General features: G+C 39.0%; 2 protein-coding genes across 2 annotated transcripts in view; one reads left to right on the forward strand and one right to left on the reverse strand.

Annotated features, from left to right (window-relative positions):
• sit (stuck in traffic) overlaps positions 1–22,181 on the reverse strand; it is a 135,410-nt gene that overhangs the window by 87,759 nt on the left and 25,470 nt on the right. The gene's annotated exons all lie outside the window — the stretch shown is intronic.
• Positions 1–22,181, forward strand: part of LOC117225855 (very long chain fatty acid elongase AAEL008004) — a 65,743-nt gene that overhangs the window by 13,559 nt on the left and 30,003 nt on the right. The window contains exon 2 of the mRNA XM_033479641.2: positions 18,881–19,227. Coding sequence (XP_033335532.1) covers positions 18,883–19,227 — 345 coding nt within the window. The 5' untranslated portion in view covers positions 18,881–18,882. The remainder of the gene's footprint in view (positions 1–18,880; positions 19,228–22,181) is intronic.

Below are 22,181 nucleotides of genomic sequence, written 5' to 3' on the forward strand. Positions count from 1 at the left end.
ACGTTGACCTAATCCAGACCTAACCTTAAAATCCCTCGACCGTTGTAGGTACAGGTTAGGTCTAGGCTAGGTCTAAACTAGGTCCGCGTATACAATTATGCTAGCGACTGCATTACGAATATTGCAACAATGTGCGTTAAAGAGCAAAAAGGTATTCAAGAGGCCGCTTTCCCGCGCTTGAAACCCCTAATCATCCGACATTTCATACCGATCTCACTAAAATATTCACGATCACCTGACTATCGTTCGCAGCGACTCGAGCGATTTTCTTCGGGGTGGCAATTAACTCCGCGAAAACACATTTACGACAACCTGCGGAGCAATGTAAACCGTCGCGAGAATGCATCGAAGAAGTCGCCAGTTTCTCGTCCGAAGATGAAATATGCGGTCGTTAAATGTAACGTTTCTTCGGATGTCGAAGTCTAGGAAATCGGCAAAAAGTTCCTCCAGTAACGGTGTGTGCGGTTTCGTTGGCGGATCGGTGAGAAAATACCTGCAATTTTGCCGCACTTTCTGTCTGTGTATAATATTTCAAAGCAGAGTTGTCTTCACGCGACTGGGACGCTGCTGATTCGCGCGGCCTGTTTTACTTTGACGACGGTTCGTCGAAAGTTTTCTGAGGAACAATCATCATCATGTTCGACTATTTTGATAAGTCACTGATGGTAAGAATTCGGGAATTTTTCTAAGGATTTCGCACGTAATAACGTTTGGGCAAACTAAACATGTTTAGCAATGTTTGCACGACACAGAAACAGTATGAAAATTGACTTCTTCCTTCGGAAATTTTTAAAAGTGGCGACTGAGATGAATTCTGACATTTTTCTAGTATTCACGAACGTGAAGCCGAATGTTTGTGCAAACTAAAAATGTTTAGCAATGTTTGCACGACACAGAAACTGTGTGGAAATTGATTTCGACCTTTGACAATTTTTAAAAGTAGCGACTGACATGGATTCTGAAATTTTTCTAGTACTCTTGTACGTGGAACCGAATGTTTACGCAAACTAAAAATGTTTAACAATGTTTGCATGACACCGAAACTGTATCGAAATTGATTTCGACCTTTGACAATTTTTAAAAGTGGCGACTGACATGAATTCTGAAATATTTTCGCTAATTTTGCACACAAGATCAAATGTTTGCGCAAACTAAAAATGTTTAGGAATGTTTGCACGACACAAAAACAGCATGGAAACTTCTTCTTTCGGAAATTTTTAAAAGTGGCGACTGAGATGAATTCTGTCATTTTTCTAGTATTCACGAACATGAAGCCGAATGTTTGTGCAAACTAAAAATGTTTAGCAATGTTTGCACGACACAGAAACTGTATGGAAATTGATTTCGACCTTTGACAATTTTTAAAAGTAGCGACTGACATGGATTCTGAAATTTTTCTAGTACTCTTGTACATGGAACCGAATGTTTGCGCAAACTAAAAATGTTTAATAATGTTTGCACGATACAAGAACAGCATGGAAATTGACTTCGACCTTCGACAATTTTTAAAAATGGCGACTGAGATGGATTCTGAAATTTGTCTAGTACTCTTGGACATGGAATCGAATGTTTGCGCAAACTAAAAATGTTTAACAATATTTGCGTGACTCAGAAACAGCATGGAAATTGATTTCTACCTTTGACAATTTTTAAAAGTGGCGACTGACATGAATTCTGAAATATTAATAATATTTTAAAATAATAATTTAAATTATAATAATAGAATAATGTAATAATATATGTTTTACACAAGATCTGTTTGAAATCGACTTTTGGCCAGCTGTGAAGACCAAATACTCCACGGGCGTTTGTCTAAACATGGATGATTGACAGGCGGCTTGGAATCTCATATCGTCAGAAATTTAGCAATCTGGGACTAAAATCGTTTCGTTAAGTGTTTCGCCGTCCTTGGACTACTAAATCTCTCTAGTGGTCACAAGAAAACGAAGCATTAGCTCGAAGGGGTTTTTGAACGATCACCTTTGAACGGCGAGGTTTCTCCTTGCGCGATTTACTCATACCCGAAGTGCTAAAATCATTATTTGCTCCTGTTTAAAGGTAGGCCGGAAAAGGACAGGACAGCTCAAGGACGAGTGGCAATTACGCCAACCCACGAATCTGTTCGCCTCCGTTTGTTTACACTTCGCTTGCGGAATTTCAGCTGCTTATGCAACCGCTACTCGATCGGCCGTACCCGGCAATTCCGTTTGAACTTTTCACGGCTGACCATTAACGCGTCCCATAGTGCTTCCTTACAGGCGCCTCAGCCTTGGGCCGCACTTCTTCTCGCTGATGGGGTTTCGATAATGTTTACCTTCGATTCTGTCAAGAGTGTTATTGCACTGTGAAATTCGCCGCAGAGGTGATCGAAGGATCTAAGAATTTTTGTTAATTACAACTTTCTAAAATTGTTGAAAGTCGTAATCAATGTCTGTACGGTTCTACCTTCTTGCAAACGATGTTCAACAATTTGGGTTTGCACAAACCCTTCATTTTGTGTGGAAAAATGTTGTTAGAGTTCACAATTCATGTCATCGGTGAGTTAGCAAAGTTCTGGAATGGCGAAATCGATTTTTATACTGTTTTTGTTAGTGGGATATAATGCTCGACATTCTCAGTTTGCAGAAGCATTAATAAATTTCTAAATTTTTTAATAATAGAAACATCGGCTCTGTTGAATCTCATGGCTTCGTACCAACACGATTTCTCACTTCCAAAATTATTTTAAACGTAACAAGTGAAAATATTATTATAAAAAAAATACAGGAGTATTGTACAGACTTTGTTTGAACAAGAAAAAAATAGTCTAGCAACGAAACTTGAAGAATCAGTCGGTCGAAAAATAATTACGTTGATGAATTTTTCATCTCGTGCAATCGTCCTAATACGATCTCTCGCTTTAAAAATTATTTTAAACATAACAAGTGAACATATAATTATGAAAAAAATACACAAGTGTTGTCCGAGCTTCGTTTGAACAAAAAAAGAATTGTCTTATCCTTATTTTGTAAAATTGTTTTAATATTATCTTGTATTTTTGTTCTCACAAAAATAAATGAAATCATTTTTACCAGCTATTGAGGGCAAATACTCCGCCGTGTAGCAGTTGTAATGAAACAACGAAATTTCTCCGTTGCTCCATGGATTAGCTGGAAGCCGTTGTAATAAGCGTCTAATTGACGATATACATTTCGTAAAGCGATCGTATCGTGAATTTCGTAAACCATGGGAAATGAAAGCCGAAAAGGGGCGATCGTTTTTTATCGGACACCTCTTCTCGATTTCCCTGAAAAGATTTCTATCAGAGAACACCGTTAGCATGATTACCATATAAATTCATATGAATACGAAACTAAAGACATGGGATCCGATAAGGGTCACTGGACTAGAAATAGATACAATCGAAGTTATCGTGAGAATTTGTGGGACAGCGAGCCAATTCTGGGCCAGTTTCGTAAAATAGATGGAAATAATTACAAGGAACAAAACTTTCGATATTTTTCAAACAACAATTATTTTAATTAGTATTTTTATTACATGCTTCATTAGTATATTAATTATTTGCGTGCTTTGTTTGTAATTATTTCATTCGTTAATAAATATTTCATATTTTTATATGTATTTCAATATATAACAGAAATATAGACAATAATTTCAGCAAAAAATTCTGAAACCACTATTTTGATAATATGTCGTTACTATAAAAATATGATAAATGTGCGAAATCCACTTCATCAAGAATTCTGCATTTTTTATGATTATTCATTTTTCACGACCAGGATTATCAAATTAAAGATCTCCAAATATTCTCAAAAATGTACATCGGCAACCGTGGTAAGTCACATTTTTTTCAAAATTTTCGTACAGATTTAAATATATTAATATATTAAATAAATGATGCCCAACTCTGACCAGAGTGAGAAAAACAGAGAACGGCGAGTTCGTCAGGCGCTAAAATTTCAAACAGCAGCGATCAGCTGTGATTAGGCTCGCACTCTCGGCAGAGAAAGAGTCGACTTTCATGACGAAGAGAACAGGCTTTCTTGGCCGGCATTCGTGGAAGCATGTGTCGCTCGTACGAGGATCTAGGAGATGCGGTTGCTCACATAGACTGTCGTAGAGGCGCGATCGAGGACACCGTGGGACCAATACCGTTCCCCCGAATCGGAAACCGTGAGATGAAAGTGAGAAGAGGAAGCGACAACAGTGCCGTTGCCGATCCTCTTCGACCGGTCCCGTTAACTTCTTCCGGCCACGCTCGCTTCTGATCGCATGGCGGGAAGATCACCACGTGCTCTCGGGAGAACCACGTTACCTAATACACCGAAATCGGGCCAGGCAAACTTGTTCTCTGACCCGGTTCCGAGTGTTGACACTCTTTCGGAGATCGTTCGCCGTTGAGTCAACATACCAGACACAGGAACCTAACTCATAGACACGAGGAGCGAAATGGAATGTGTTACACGTTATCGAGTCGCATTTTTTGTTCGGCCTATTCTTCAAATTTTAACGCACTAGTATTTTTTTCTTGTTCAAACGAAGGTTGGACAATACTCCTATATTTTTTTCGTGATATTGTATTCAATTGTTATACCTAAAATAATCTTGAAAGTGAGGAATCGTATTAGTACGAAGACAAGAGATTCAAACTCGCCGGTATTTCTATTTTCCCTCTGGTTGATTCTTCAAGTTTCGCTGCAAGATGTTTTTTTTTGTTCAAATAAAGACTGGGCAATACTCCCGTATTTTTTTCATAATAATATCTTTATTTGTTATGTTCAAAATAATTTTGAAAGTGAGGAATCGTATTAGTACGAAGACAAGAGATTCAAACTCGCCAGTGTTTCTATTTTCCCTCTGGTTGATTCTTCAAGTTTCGTTGCAAAATATTTTTTTCCTGTTCAAATAAAGACTGGGCAATACTCCCGTATTTTTTTCATAATAATATCTTTATTTGTTATGTTCAAAATAATTTTGAAAGTGAGGAGTCGTATCGGTACGGAGGTACACGACCCATACTAGCCAGTGATTGTATTTATCCCGTGGCTGATTCTTCAAGTTTCGGTACCGTACTATTTTTTCTTTGTACAAACGTAGTCTGAACAATGTTCTTCTATTTTTCCCATAGCAATATTTTGATCGTCACATTTAAAATAATTTTGCGAGTGAGGAATCGTATTAGTACGACAGCGCGAGATTCAAACGAAGCGGTTTTTCGCCCAGTTCAAATCGTGCTCGCGATGAAACTTCGATGAATCGGTAACATAAACGTGTACCATAACCTAAGAATGACAACGGACCACGCTGTATATAAGAATCGTTGGAAAGAAGAGCGAAAGCCGAGCCGGAAGGCGCGCAACGAGGAAGCTGGAAACTAGGCTTGGTCCAGAAGAACAGCGCGCAGTTTCGCTAGAAATTTCAGGAAAAAACCGCGGCAACAAAATGCCGGTTAGCCGATTTCACAGGTGAGGTCTTGTGGTTCGAACGGGAAAGAAAAAAAACCGTCGAACGTGGCGGCGTGAGGGGGGAATGAGAGAAATTGAATTGGAAACGGAACGCGCGACGCACGAGCCTTGTAAGAAACGCGCTAATACAGAGACGTTGATGCTCCTCCGCAACAATCTAACGTTCGCGATGTAGAAAGCGGAGGTCCGTTTCCATTTGCTCGGTCATAGTAATTCATATTTCAATGAATCCTATCAAGGATGTCCGCTCGGCTTATCAGTGAGCCACTCGGTCCAGTGACGATGCAGAAAAGAATTAATTTATTATGGCAATAAAATCATAAATTGTAATGCGTTGTTCAATGTGAAACGCTGAAAGTACGAGCACTAATGAAAAACGTACACACGCCGCGGCAAGGCAAACTGAAGAAGGCCCGGAAGGCACGGGTGCGGAAGACGCGCAGACAGCGTTGCCAAGTTTAATATTGTATAAATCTGTAAGGACGGAGTCAAAAGTCTGCAAAATTCGGAACATTTTTGTTTCGGCCCATTCTACACGGTTAACAGTCTGTAGATCTACGGAAAGGTCCGATAGAGTTGGCAACACTGTATACAAGACAACGCGCATGTTGCATTACGGATATAGAGGCCGCAGCGATTACGCTTTGTAAATGTATATGGGCGCATACTAACTTTCAATTTTTGCTGGATGGTTTAAATGCTTTTCAATGTTAACAATTGCTGTGCAATGGACTTAGTTAGTTATAAATTACCGCCAAAAAACAAAGCATTGGATATGGTGAGGTTGAATTTCGTGACTTTGTATTAACATGACTCTTCACTTTGAAAATTATTGCAAACGAAACATGTGAAAATATTCTTATGAAAAAAATACAGATGTGTTGTCCTGCCTTTGTTTAATCGAGAAAAAAATAGCACAGTATCGAAACTTCAAGAATCAGCAAGAGGAAAAATAGAAACACTGGCTAGTTTGGATCGTACTAATATCCGTATTAATACGATCCTCCACTTTCAAAATTATTTTGACCACGCCGAGTAGAAATATTATTACGAAAAAAATAGAGACACTTCGTTTGGCCCCTGTTCGAACAGGAAAAAAATATAGTGCAACGAAATTTCAAGAATCGGCTAGACGAAAAATGGAAATTGTCGAGATTGAATCTCGTCTCGTTGTACTAACACAATTCCTGATTTTCAAAATTATTTTAAACATAACAATTGAATATATTATTATGGAAAAAATATAGGAATATTGTCCAGCCTTTGTTTGAACAGGAAAAAAATATTTTGCAGCGAAACTCGAAGAATCAGACAGAGGGAAAATATAAACACTGGCGAGTTTGAATCTCGTGCCTCCGTACTAATACGATTCCTCACTTTCAAAATTATTTCGAACCTAACAAATAAAGATATTATTATGAAAAAAATACAGGAATATTGCCCAGCCTTTACTTGAACAGGAAAAAATATTTTGCAGCGAAACTCGAAGAATCAGCCAGAGGGAAAATATAAACACTGGCGAGTTTGAATCTCGTGCCTCCGTACTAATACGATTCCTCACTTTCAAAATTATTTCGAACACAACAAGTGAATATATTATTATGAAAAAAATACAGGAATATTGTCCAACCTTTATTTGAACAGGAAAAAAATAGTTTTGCAGCGGAACTCGAAGAATCGGCCGGCCGAAAAATAGAAACGCTGGCGAGTTAGAACCTGTCGATAATAATTGCTCCCCCTCCTGCTCACTTTATTGGATGAACGATGGTCACAGGAGATTACGGGAAGCAAATCGGCCCGATTTCGTGCACGTTCTGGTTCGACGGCGGACGTTGGGAAGGATCGTGGAGAAAGAGGCTCGAAGCTCTATCGCAAGAATAAATCGGAAATGAAAAAATGCGAGAGGATGGGGCGGGACCAGTGTGGTGGGAGGAGGGATGGGAGAACCGGATCAGTGGGGAGAATATGGACCGGCGGAGTAAAACGTGCGCGTTATACTGCAGCTGTGCCGGTGTCAGGAGGAGAAGGAGGAGGTGACGGCGGAGACGCGTTTATCCGGACCGTTGACCCACTTACCCACTAAACTCGGAGCCAAGGCGGGTTCTAGAGGGAGCCGGTCGTGCATCATCCTCGTCAGCAGGCATCATCATCATCATCATCGCCGTGTCTCAGTGCCATTTACCTCCCCGCCCCATTGGCCGCGCGACGGTCCCGACGACCGGACCAGACGTTATGGTCCACCTTTCTCTCTTTTCATGTTTTCTCTGCTTCCTCTCGCGAGCGCCGCGTCACGACCGCCTCCGGGCATCGTCGTCGTCTTCGGCGCCCTCATCCTCGTGTTTCACGGCCTCTCGAACGACGCCTGATGCCGCGGACTTTCTCTGTGACGGGTACCGTTCCACCGGGACGGACCACGCGATTCCTCGATCACCCGATCTCCGTTGCACGTGCTTGATCTCTAATCCGGCGCCACCGCACAATGGTCCGGCAAGCGAGAATTTCCAGTCAAAAGTCAATTTCTCAACTTTTACATCGACAAAAAATTTTGTAGAATTTTTCCTTAAAGTGAAAACCTATCGAAGCATCGAACTCGAAAGTGTTAGTTCTTTCGGGTAACTCTGTGAATTGAAATTAATTCGAAATTAATTAAAATTAAATTGGAATTAATTATTTATATTGTTCCATATGGAATATCAAGTGCAAAGAGTGTATAACACATTTTCATGCATACGAACGACTGCATTTCAGTTATTTATGCGTCTCGCGAGAATTTTTTCAATCGTGAAGACAGAACAATTAATATAGCATTTAATGCACGTTCACAAAACTTGTTCGACATTTCTGCCTTCAACGGCGTAAATGGATAATTAGTATGGCCGAACGGTGCAACTATATACATATGTTGCGGGATTAACGTTTTCCGCACCAATTACAATGAATGGAAGTTTTACATTTCGTCCAATTACGGGCGTAGGCGTCTTCGTTAAAGAAGCAGAACGAATCTGCTTAATCGCATTAACAAGCGTCGTTTAATTCATAAGGAAAGCTCGTGTTATGGGTAGAATGTCTAATAAGATCCATCTGCTACAACGTATTATATTGTCTGAAAAGATGAGACGTGCTGATACCGTAATGGAAGGCCTACCGAACGAGACTGCTCATTACCACGGTAAACCAGTGTGCGATCGACGGTGTATATTCGTGTCAGCACCTGCAGAATTTCTAATACCGTCATGGGTTGTGGCTGACATAACTGAGGATCTCCTAATTCGAAACTTGTTAATTCTAGAGGACTGTCGACGCGCGAAACACCGATCGGTATGCTGATATTAAAACGGCGATGCCACTAATTAGCACTCCTCCGGAATCGCTCGTTTCCTCGTCAGTAACACGTTGTTGAGGTTAGGTCTGAACTTGGTAAACAATGACGATACATTATTTTCGAGATATTTTAAGGTTAGGTCTGGATTGGGTAAACAATATTGATCTATTACTTTCAATATTAGGGCAACGACCGTGGATACATTTCTTCGTCAGTAACACGCTGTTGAGGTTAGGTCTGAACTTGGTAAACAATGACGATACCTTATTTTTGAGATATTTTAAGGTTAAGTTTGGATTGGATAAACAATACTAATATGTTATTTTCAATATTAGGGCAACAGCCGTAGATACATTTCTTCGTCAATAACACACTGTTGAGGTTAAGTCTGGACTTGGTAAACAATGACGATATATTATTTTCGAGATATTTTAAGGTTAGGTCTGGATTGGGAATACAATATTGATATATTACTTTCAATATTAGGGCAACGGCCGTGGATACATTTTTTCTTCAGTAACACGCTGTTGAGGTTAGGTCTGAGCTAGGTAAACAATGACGATATATTTTTTTCAATTTTTTATTTTGCACCTGACACATACCTAACCTGTACTTGTAATTAGAATGTGTATTTTATGCATTATATAGTAAAAATTGAGTAGTTGTAATTTTTAAACGGTGGCTTAAAAGAATCTTGAAATGTTAACGTTTTATTTTTCTTCTAGAAAAATTATTAAGGGAAGGAGGAACTTCATATTTAGTTTCTACGTCGTACAGTTGATGCAGACAACTTTAATTGTGCACAGAAATCCACAGTATAATTATAACGCTTGAGGCATTTTAAGGTTAGATCTGGAGTAGGTAAACAATATCGATGTATTGTTTTCAATATTTTATTTCGGACCTCACTCGCACCAAATGCATATCTAATATGTACTTATAGAATTCGAGGTTAAAACCAAACTTCATTTACACTTATTTTAAGATTAAAACGTGACATGCACATGGTCTTTTTATTTCAGATCTAGCCCAGACCTAACGCAGCCCTAACCTATACTTGTCACGTTCTAGACATTTTAAGGTTAGGTAAGTGCAATTTTCATCTTACACGATCAGCAATCTGGTTATCGTGCGATTTGCCCAAGCGAAATTATTCAGAAAGCTTTCCTGACATTCTCCACGATTACACAGTAACTGAGGTTATGATTTATCCAATCACCTACAATTAGTCTCCAAAATATATTTTATTTCGACATTTATTCGAATTATCAAACGCAAGTAAAATACTCAAAATGATCCAGTTATTTCGATCACCCAGTATATAGTGACAAGCTGTTCGTGGTCCTATTTACACCGTGTTTGGACTCATTTTAGTCGGAAGAATCTCAACTATCCATTGCTGGCAAAATTATAAAAGCTAACGCGACGATTACTGGACATGAAGTTTTGTTATTGTTTGTTCAATCTTTTTCCGAGGCGGATGTCCCTTCAATTATTGCGATCAGTATTAGATAAATAACTCTACGACAAGAATGTAAAAAAAATGAATATTCTTTGCTAAATAAGTTAGCGTAATTTGTTGTATATGTATCCAACCCTTTATTTGTCTCCAACCTTGTACAATTTTTCTACATCGATCTTATTACTGTGTCAATTTCTGTACACTGATGCAGTTACTCCGTCTCATATTCTGTACACCGACCTAATTACTGTGCTTCAATTACTGCAATCATTTTCGGATAAATAATCCTACAACACAAATGTAAAAACATGAAATATTCCGTACAAAATAATTTAGCATAATTTATTACATATATTGCATTACTTATGATATTATTCGAAAAGGGAAAGGAAATCACGTGTTGCATATTTCACGGGCCAAGAAAGTAAGGTTACAGGTGACAGGTGGATCGCCACGAGAGGGCTCAGTAATCGACGCACGCATCGAAAGTGGCAGGAAAACTTAGTCGAATTACGGTGCACAGAAAAGTAGAAACAAAACTTAAACTTTTTTTCGGTTACTGAATTACTTTAAATAAAGGAATACACGTATCTGCGAAGCTAATTGTATTATTATATCTTATGTTAATAATATTGTAATTTAAACGAGTTTTGCGAATATGACCTAACCCTGACCTAAGCCCAGAATCTTTGGCGAACCGCGGTGCATCCGTTCTGATAGTCGCCGATCGGGTTTGCACGGCGGATCGGTCGAAATAACGCATTGCGGATGAAAGCGCAATCCGGAATCTCGTTAGATACGCCGGTTGAAGCGTTCTAACTAGACCAGAACTGGCCGCGATCGAGCGTACGCGCGCCAAACGCGTTCTAAGGCCAGACCGAATTGGCTTTTGCGTAACCGCGAGCTGCCGCAGCTCCGATCCGCGAAAACTGGAATAATGGTCATACGTAGCTGCCCCGGGAAGGTTGCTCAATGTCGTTGCATCGGCGTTTCGTCTTTCACGGTTTCCCCGTCATCGGATTTACGACCCCTTTCGGCGCGAGCGAAATCGTCGGACCGACGAGCGAAGCAACGCACGGCGGTCTGGCGATTCGCTTTCGGTGGCCAAAATTATTTTACCATTTTCTCGAGGTCTATGGTTGTAGTATAGCAGGTCGTTGGATTCGTCTCGACACCACTTCCATCCGCGACGAAATTATTCGCCGAAGATCTACAATTGTTTTTACAGAACACGTCGAAAGTATTGGTCACATATAGAACAAATTACACTATACTATTTAGTACAGAATATTCATTTTTTTTACATTCTTGTGGTAGAGTTATTTATCTAATACTGATCGCAATAATTGAAGGGACATCCGGCCTAGAAAAAGATTAAACAAGCAATAACAAAATTTCATGTCCAGTAATCGTCGCATTAGCTTTATAATTTTGTCAGCAATGAATAGTTGAGATTCTTCCGATTAAAATGAGTCCAAACATGGTGTAAATCGGTCCACGAACAGCTTGTCACTATATACTGGGTGATCGAAATAATTGGATCACTTTGAGTATTTTACTTGCGTTTTATAATTCGAATAAATGTCGAAATAAAATATATTTTGGAGACTAATTGTAGGTGATTGGATAAATTACAACCTCAGTTACTGTGTCATAATAATATCAATATGTACTCCGGTTTAAAAAAACGTCGATGAATTAAAATCGTGGAGAATATCAGAAAAGCTTTCTGAATAAGTTCGCTTGGGCAAGACGCATGAATCTTGTTCATTCTAATAACTAGATTGCTGATCGTGTGTGTAAGATGAAAATTGCACTTACCTAACCTTAAAATGTCTAGAACGTGACAAGTATAGGTTAGGGCTGCGTTAGGTCTGGGCTAGGTCTGAAATAAAAATCCCATAGAAAATGCAAAATCTTCTGCATCAGTTGCAAGACACAGGATCTAAATAGAACATAGTTACCGACACTAAACATTTTAATACGTTGAACGTGACATCCACAGTGGCATCGTTTACCTGGGTCAGACTTAACCTTAAAACGTCTCAACCACCATAAGCGTAGATTAGGTTTAATTTTAGCTTCGAATTCTGTAAGTATACATTAGACATGTATTAGATGCGAGTGAAGTCTGATATAAAACAATGAAAATGACATATCTATATTGTTCATTTAATCCGGACTTAACCTTAAAATGCCTCAAACGTTATAAATATACCGCAAATTTCTATGCAAAATAAAAATGGTCTGCATCACGAAGTAGAAACTAGATAGATGGTTTCTTCTTTCTTTAATAATTTTTGTAGATGAAAAATAAGGCATTGACATTTCTAGATTCTTTTAAGCCACCGTTTAAAAATTGCAACTACTCAACTTTTGCTATAATGCATAAAATTCACATTCTAATTACAAGTACAGGTTAGGTATGTGTTAGGTCTAAAATGAAAAATTGAAAATAATATATCGTCATTGTTTACCAAGTCCGGACCTAACCTCAACCGCGTGTTACTGTCAAAGGAACGTATCGACGGCCGTTGCCTCATTTAGAGGCAGCCTAAAATAAAAAATTGAACATACTATTAATATAGTATTTTCAATTTTATAATATTACAATATTAATATATATTATTATAATTATTATATAATATTATTATTAATATTACAATATTAATATATTGTTTACCCAATGCAGACCTAACCTTAAAATGTCTCGAACGTGCTTAGGTCTGAACTGAAAATCTATCTCGCAATAAACATATAAAATCCAAGATCTAATGATAAATTAAAAGTAATACAGTACATAGTAAAAAAAACCACAATCACGACATTTGTTACTGAAACAAGTTTTATCCTGAACGTATTACATTCTGACGTTTCCACTGTTTGGTGTTCCATCTACTAAAATCTATTGCGAATAATCATATCAACCAAAACTGTCAAGCGTCGTGTCCACGCAGATTAATATGACGCGACGGATGGATAGGTGTAATTCTTGGAATGGCGAATCGAATAGTTGATAGCCGCGAACGATGTGCGAACTACGCAAAGATCATAGCTAACGATGGAAGTCGTTGGTTTATTTGATCGTATCGCTGTCGATAAATGAGATCCCTGCACTTCGTCGGGATTGTCGCAATTACTTTAACGACGACCCGTGTTTCGCGGCGCTACCGCCGCCGGTATACCACGCATTAAATGTCAGACGCACGCGTGCTTCATTAATAATACGACCCAGTGTCTGTTTGACACAGAAGCCGTGCTGTCGGAGCGCATCGTAAACCGGTTATTAGGTGCCAATTGACGGTCGCCCGAGAATAGGAAAGCGTTGAAATCGTCGCTGCCCGATCCGCTCGTTAAACAGACTTCACAGAATCAACGAGTCCGTTATGCGCTTCGTTCGATAACAATCATTCATTCAATAAAATTATCCTTGAACTGAACAGCGTGTTTGAGCATTTTAAACTCGAGGGGGAGGGGGCGGGGCAACATTCGAGGAACCATCAATCAATATTTAAATCTTACAATCGCTGGCAAATTGCAAGCGCGAAGCAATACATCACCGCCGGATTACTGTCATTTGTCAATTTCAGTTTAGCGGACATTAACAGCTCCCTTTAGGTGCTGATACAAAAGGTTGATAGCGCTATGGGTGGTAGAGTCGACTTGTTGACGCCGGCGTCTATATGAACGGCTCAGATGCCAATCTCAGTGTAGGTCTATTAAGCTTAAAATCGAGGGATATAAGGATTTTGCAAATTGGTTGTAGAAAAATTGCCACGCCAATATTTTCCGATTTATAAGTGATTCAGTTTTTGGGTTTTCCATTTCTCAGATTGCCCATGGTTCCATTTTTCCAAATTTCTATGCTACCGAGCTTCCTTCCTCGCATTATTCTATTTTCCATTTTCTCATTTTCTCATTTTTCTATTTTTCCACAGTTTTATTTTCCGTTTTCCATTTTCCGAATTTTCCACGATTACATTTTTCCGATTTTCCATGGCTTCATTTTCCATGTTTCACTACTTCCAGTTACACATTATTTTATTTTCCATTTTCTCATTTTCCCATTTTTCTATTTTTCCAATTTGCCCCCGTGGTTCCAGTTTTTGTTGTTCGATTTTCCTCATTTTCCTCGGTTCCACTTTTCTGTGTTTCCACGTTTTCATGCTTAAACGGTTACATTTTCACATTGTTCTATTTTCTATTTCCTAATTTGTTCATGGCTTCAATTTCTGTCTTTCCACTTTCTCAATTTTCCTTGGTAAGGAAAACCTGTGTTTATATTTTCGCATTATTCTACTTTCCATTTCCTAATTTATCCATGTTACCATTGTTCCATTCTTCGATATTTTCATATTTAATTCATATTTTTCCATATGGTTCCATTTCCTGTTTTTTTCGTTTTCTCAATTTATCATGGTTCCATTTTCTCCAGGTTTCTATGCTTTGTTTTTTACACTTTTCTATTGTACTTTTTGTCAATCTTCCATTTTTTCAATTCGTTCGCCGTTTTATTTCCTTTTTCCCTTTTCCCAGTTTTACACTGTTCTATTTTCCCTTTTTCTATGTTTTCATGCTTCAATGCTCCATCTTCACATCATTATATTTGCCATTTTCTCATTTTTCCATTATTCTACTTTTCCAATTTTTCCATCGTTTTATTTTCTGTTTTACCATTTTCCCATTTTATCCACAATTCTAAAATTTTCTGCTTTCCCATTATGACAACAACGAGCCACAATGTTCAGAAAAATTATAACAAAATAATTTTGGATAAATGTTGACTCCACCGTTGCCGCGCATTCGCTCGAATATCATGTGCCGCCCATCGATGACGTCACAGTCGAGTAGTTGAGCAGAGTAGGGCTAGAGAGGGCAGCGTAGTCGACGCGACGCGACCAATCACAAACGTGGGAGCATCCCTGGCGACGCTGCTGCCCTCTACCACTACTTTGCTGAACTGCTCGACCATGACGTCACCGATGGACATCGTGTGACATTTTAGGAAACGCGCGGCAACGATGCTGTCTCCCAAATAACTCACGATATACACCGCTGAAAAAAATACAGCATGGACAAATTTTCGGTAAAAATTGGCCAACTTTGACCAACGATAACTCCGTGAAAAATCATCGTAGGATGATGACTTTTTTTTTAAATTAAAGCTTGAAACCTCTACTTTAAGACATTATTTCTGGATTTTAGGTTTGACACACGATCATTACTGGAACCATTTAAATGTGAGACCATGTTTGTCTTGTGGAAAATTGCCAGTGATCGGCTCTTCCACGAAATCGACGAAGTTTATCTGTTCTTGCTCTCTCGGCCGTTCATCGTTGACTTGCTTCTTCGACTACCTTCCCGATTCTCCCGCAACATCGCCCGACGGGACGCTTTTCACTGAAACCGGGTTTCCGGTTCAGTGAAACGGTTTTCTCGATCCTCCGGTTTTCTTGTACCTGTCCGCCTCTTTATGAAAGTAACAGCTTATTACACGGCGACCATCAATGCCGCTCCTGCACAACGACCTAGGAATGCACGAAAATCGTCGGTTCGGCCGCGTCCGTAATGAATACGCGCCGTAAACCTGACTGCGGGAACAAACTTATCGGAGATTTATTGAGGCAACGTGCCCACACATCGTAGTGCCCTGGTCCCCGTGCTTTTGTTGCCCAACAGAGCCAAGAAAAAACGAGTGAATTATGGTGCCGCGGCATGTGGTAATAAACGTGGCCGGGGGTTATGCAAAAGAGAACGCGGAGAATTGAAAAAATACTGGCCAGCCGAGCAATCATTTTTCAGCCGGAATTTTCTGAAAACGAACTTCGCCCGGAAATTCATTGCTGCCGGCGGAGTTCAATTTGTTTCTACCCGTTCCAGGATTCCTGATTCCTGTTTAGGAGAAATGGTACCAATTACTGTGCCCATTTTAATTATTTCGATCAAGGAGTTTTCAACAAATTGAATAAATCCTATGCCAATGTACACTTTCAACCTAATCTATATATACAGTGTTCGAAGCATTTTAAGGTTAGGTCTGGATTAAGTATACAATATCGATATATTATTATATCTAATATATACTTATAGAATTCGAGGCTAAAACCAGACCTAATCTACGCTTATTACGGTTGAGACATTTTAAGATTAAGTCTGAGCTAGGTAAACGATGCAGATGTGCATGTCACGTTCAACGTATTAAAACGTTTAATGTCGATAACTATGTCTTATTTAGATCCTGTATCTTGCAACTGATGCAGAAAATTTTGCATTTTCCACGGCCTTTTTATTTCAGACCTAGCCCGAACCTAACGCAGCTCTACCCAATACTTGTCACGTTCTAGATATTTTAAGGTTAGGTAAGTGCAATTTTCATCTTACATGATCAGCAATCTAGTTATCAGAACGACACGATTCATGCAACTTGAACAAGCGAAATTATTCAGAAAGCTTTTCTGATATTCTCCACGATTTTAATTCATTGACGTTTTTTTAAACCGGAGTACACATTGATATCATTACAACACAGTAACCGAGGTCAAAATCTATCCAATAACCTACAATTAGTCAACAGAATATATTTTGTTTCGACATTTAGTCGAATTATCAAACGCAAGTAAAATACTCAAAGTGATCCAGTTATTTCGATCACCCAGTATATTGTGACAAGCTGTTCGTGATCCCATTCACACCGTGTTTGGACTCATTTCAATCGGAAGAACATCAGCTATCCATTGTTGCCACAATTATAAAGCTGACGCGACGATTGCTGGACATATAATTTATTATATTGCTTGTTTAATCTTTTTCTGGGCATGGCGTCTCTTTAAACGCCGAACATCGTGACTCTCTGGTCGAGGTACTACATTATTGTTATTATAGTAAATATTAAAAATGTTTACTTTGTGTACCGATTCAGAAACGTTAGATCGCCCTAATTTCGTGCAATGTTTTCTGTAAAAACAATTGCACGGTAAGTTCGTCAATTACTACGCCCGTTAAAATGACGTCCAGAGATTTCGACAAATCAATTATGTAGTTCTTTTTTCACCTATATTGCACTTCTTAAAACATTTCAATTATATGTCGATGTCTTTTATGCAAGTTTCATTTTTTTTATAACTTTAATGTACAGGATGTCCCATAATTATGTTAACATCCGGAAAGGGATGATTCCTGAGATCATTTGAAGTAATTTTTTCCTTAGCGAAAATTTCCTCCGCGGCTTCGTTTAGGAGTTACTAGCGAAAAACAGTGACCAATGAAAGGCGAGCTCCACTGGCGCGAGGCGACTGCGCCAATGAGCGGACGATGCTTAGTTCCACTGATTGGCTCGGCCGCCTCGCGCCAGCATATCTCGCCTCCCATTGGTCAGTGTTTTTCGTTAATAACTCGTAAACAAAGCCGCGGATTGCATTTTCGCTAAGGAAAAAGTTACTTCAAATGATCTCAGGAATCATCTGTTGCTGGATGTTAATATAATTATAGGACACCCTGTACAGAGAATACACAAAATATTTAATAAAATATACGAATGAGTTTTCGAGCGAGTTACCGTGTTACTGATAAGAAGCTAAGTTCAGAGTTGATTCTTCGGGACACGGATCGAGAGGATCGTCCATGATCTACGATCTATGAAGCGGCTAGTCGAATTCGAGTCAGGCAGGTCCGCTGTTCCGCGTTTCTAGGCACGTTCCCAAGATCGCGTGCGCACAAAGAGAACGCGGTTGATCGACGATCTTGTCGCACGACAGGTCAGGAAGTTCGTCGGGGACGTCATCCTTGGGATTATCGTTGCACAGCGTCGTTTTCACTTGTCCAAGACGACAGCATGCGACCTTCTGCAGTATGTGCTCGTAATCGTGATCGTAAATTAGCTACCGCTCCCAACAGCCATATGGCGATTAACAAACAGGATTATCATTGCTCAACAAGCGTTTACTAAACGCTATAAAACTTGAGAAAATTCTTATGAATGTTGTACATGAAAAAATTCTTCTTTTTAAATGAGAAAATAAATTATATAATCTTAAGTTATAATAACATCTTCACTTGCAACAAACGTTTATTTAATAATAATATTTTCAGCGTGATACAATTTTTAACACTATCTATACGTTAATCTTCGCAGGATTTATATTATAATATTTGCTAGAATATAAATCTTCAGTTAAGAATATCAAGGGTTGAAACACACATTTTTATTATATTAGGAATGTAAAAGAAAAAATCAGGAGCCAATCATTTTGACTAGATTGGTAGAGAAATAGAGAATTTTTAAAATAGAGAAATTTCTATTCGACAACAGTTTTTTTTAGAATTAATATTTATGCAAAGTAAAAATTATACTCATTATTTATATAAACCAGGATTTAGATAAAAATGATGTTAATACAGTGAAACTAATGCAATAGTATTTTTAAATTCTTCTTGTATTAGCACAAATTCAGTAGTCATAACAGAAGTAGTTATTAGTTACTATAACAGAAGTTACAATGGAACAATATGCATTAGTCATATTTAAAATTCAATTATTATAGACAAATTTTAAAAACCAGCCCCAACGTTCTAAACGTCCAAAAAGAAAATTATATTTTATTCTTAGAAGAAAAATTGTATTCTTGTTCGCAGCAATGGCGGCGGCAGCAGCAGAGTTGGTTGTGGAGAGGAACCCGGAGACCATCATTGAGATAACGGACATGAATAGGACATTGATGGGTGTCGGTGCTCAGGGTCTCGTGCGGATGGCACTGGACCAATACACGCAGATACTCACCACGATTTCCGACCCGAGGGTCGGCGACTGGCCCCTGATGGACTCACCAATCCCCACCATTCTCATTGTGCTCCTCTACTTGTACATTGTCACGATATTCGGGCCCCGAGTGATGGCCAATAGGAAGCCGTTTAAACTGAGAGGCGCTCTGCTTGCTTACAACGCGTTCCAGGTGGTCTTCTCGCTGGGCATGCTCTACGAGGTAAGGAGTTGCCTTGTGTTTGATGATATCATTTGTAGTGAACACGGTGCTTCTTTTTATCGACGTATTCATTTTTCAATTTTTATTTCGTTCTATTTTTCCATTTTCGACTTTTCGATTTTCCCTCTTTCACATTTTTAATTCTTCAATTTTTCCATTTTTCAATTTTTCAATTTTTACAAGTTCCCATTTTCCAAGGTTTCATTTTTCTATTTTTCTATCTTCCCAGATTCCATCTTCCAATGTAGGTCAATTTTTCAATTTTCCCAAGATTCCATCTTCCAATGTATTCAATTTTTCTATGATTTCCATTTATCCCTTTCTCCAATTCCGTATTTGTCTATTTTACAATTTCCCATGATTCCATTTAGATTTTTCCATAGTTCCTTCGATCTATTCATCTACTCTTTCTTTTCTCCATTGTTCAATTTTACAAGTTTTCCATTCCTCCATGATTCCTCCTCCTCTTTTTTATTTATCCATTTTTTCTTTTCTCCATGGATTCATATTTTTCCATGACAACATTTTTCTGTTCTTTGAGAGATTCCGTGATCGTTCACTTAATTAGAATATACAATAGGTAAAATTCTCCTCTAACCGGTGTGCTCCGTGTGGAGGATTCCAGTACCGTGGAAAAAGCAAGTCGTCTCTGTTTGTTTAATGGTTGAAAGTAGTTCAGTAGTAGTAGTTTCAGTAGTTCTTTCCTTCTCGCGAAGAAGCATGTAGATCACGGATCTCACCACGTGGACATCTGGTTTTAATGGATCAGCTCGGATCAATTACGAAATTATCATGAACGATTATCGCAGAGAAAGGGACGGAGTCTCTTATCGCAGAAATCTCGGAGTTTCACGAGATTTTAATCGCGTCCACAATAACATAAAGATGGGAAATATGACGTCGCCGAGTTGTCGTTCGATCAACATCCAAGTAGTTCTCAGATTAACAATCTTATCTTGACGTGCCGGAGGGCTTTTCTCTAAATCGCTGAGTAATTAATTATAAACCCGCGGTCTTAGGACAGACCCGATTATGCTATAACTTAGACAAAGTTCAAATATTTCGAGCTATTTCTAAGAAAGCTCTTAAAATGAAAATATCCAATCTTATCTGCCCCCCCCCCTTTTTGTATGGGTCCCAATTTATTAATCTCCAAATATTTTTTATTTGGCGATTATTATTTTTTTTATTTATTTATTTTATCCTTAGAAAACTTGAAAGAACACCTCTTTGAAAGTGTATTTCTAAATACACTTTTTAGAATGTTGACAAGATTTCAGATGTCTAAGTTAGTTTGCTGACTACTTAAGAAATTTCTCGAACTAATATTGCTGGCTGAGAGAGAGAAAACAAACACAATCAACACAGCGCGCAGAGGGGTTTACCCATCCAACTTAGTGCCGCAATGGTCATCGCTTTACCTAGAATACCAAGCGGTTGACCGCGCCGTGAAGGAACCCACGACTTACTACGAGTGCAATAAAGTTCATTTCTAATATATCTACAACACGTTTCTGTTCCAAGATACATTTCAAACAATATCCTAGTCACTAATTGTTTAATTGTAATCTTTGGATTCCACCCACAGACTTTTTCTACAATTTCTACCGCACAAAAAAGAATTATAGCGCAGACAAATGGATAAAACTTGGCCAAATTTAACCGACGATAACTCCGCAAGAAATCATCGTAGGATGATAACTCTTTTTTTAAATTAAAGCTTGAAACCTCTACTTTGAGACATTATTTCTGGATTTTAAGTTTGATTCACCCCCGCCGATGTAACGCTTTAAAAGTGAGGCCATGTTTGTCATATTGAAAACCGCCAAGTTTGACGAAATGCACGGACTCTGTCAAAAATTTTTCGGAGATGCCACCTGTGATAATTAAAAAAGAAGTGAAAATTAATCAAACGAACCAATTTAACCAAAAAAGTTGAATAAAACTTGCCGGAAGTCGAACGGCTCCATTCATGAATGGAAATCAACGCCAGCGTTCTCCCCCTAGAGAGATATCTCGAGCATCGGTATGCAAATGATCGGATCCGTTTACAGCCGTCATTTGTTATGGTCGCTCCATTACGGAGTTTATGGCAGCGCCACGCCGGCTTCCAATGGGAACAAATCGTCGATCAGCTCTTCGCGTGGTTCGCACTCGTCGTTTAGAGAGAGAGAGAGAGAGAGAGAGAGACATTAACAGGCATCGTTCGCGGCACTCGGAACGACAAATCGTTACGCCAATGGCGGCCATTAGGAGCGCGGAAAGAGTCATAAGGAAGATCACGATGGATCAGTGCGTTGGGATCGCGTGCGTTCAACGCACATGGTTCCCCGCCGTAGTCGCTAGACCATGCAGCCTTTATAGCCATGCTTTTTATGATCATGTTTTCTAAACGGAATTTAACACGGTATTTGTTTCGGTTAATCGTTTCCCATTTCTCTTGATTTCTCCTTTTTTAATCGCGGGCTACTATGGTCTCCGATAAAAAGTTCATTTTAGTAGGGAATTAGTGGAGCGGCGAAATCTATCGATCATTTAGGCGTCGATGAAACGGAATTCGCATCAAATCGTCACGGTTTCGTAAAGGCAACACAATGTAGAAACTCTGTCTCAGCTGCAATTAGCTCAGCTTGTTGTTGCCAGTTAGAACCGACGCTGCCCGAGAAATCTCTAAAAATCCAGTGACTCCGCGGGTGTCGAGAGCCACGAATCAAATGGACCGTGACGAGTCCATTACTGGATGACGTCTGTGCTACCAAAAACTAGTTTTCTGATCGGCGTGTGTTTCTCTCGTTCGTACGTTAAAATTGTGTCACCAACGAAAGTGGCAGCGAAAAATCTTTTCCTTTCGAATTGTCCGAAGAGAGCAACCGCGCCGCCGATTTGGCAACCAGGGGTTAGAAAAAACCATGAATTACAGAGACACAATAAACAAGTCGAGTTTTTAATATTGT

Source organism: Megalopta genalis, chromosome 14 (assembly GCF_051020955.1).
Source record: "Megalopta genalis isolate 19385.01 chromosome 14, iyMegGena1_principal, whole genome shotgun sequence".
Lineage (NCBI taxonomy): Eukaryota > Metazoa > Arthropoda > Insecta > Hymenoptera > Halictidae > Megalopta > Megalopta genalis.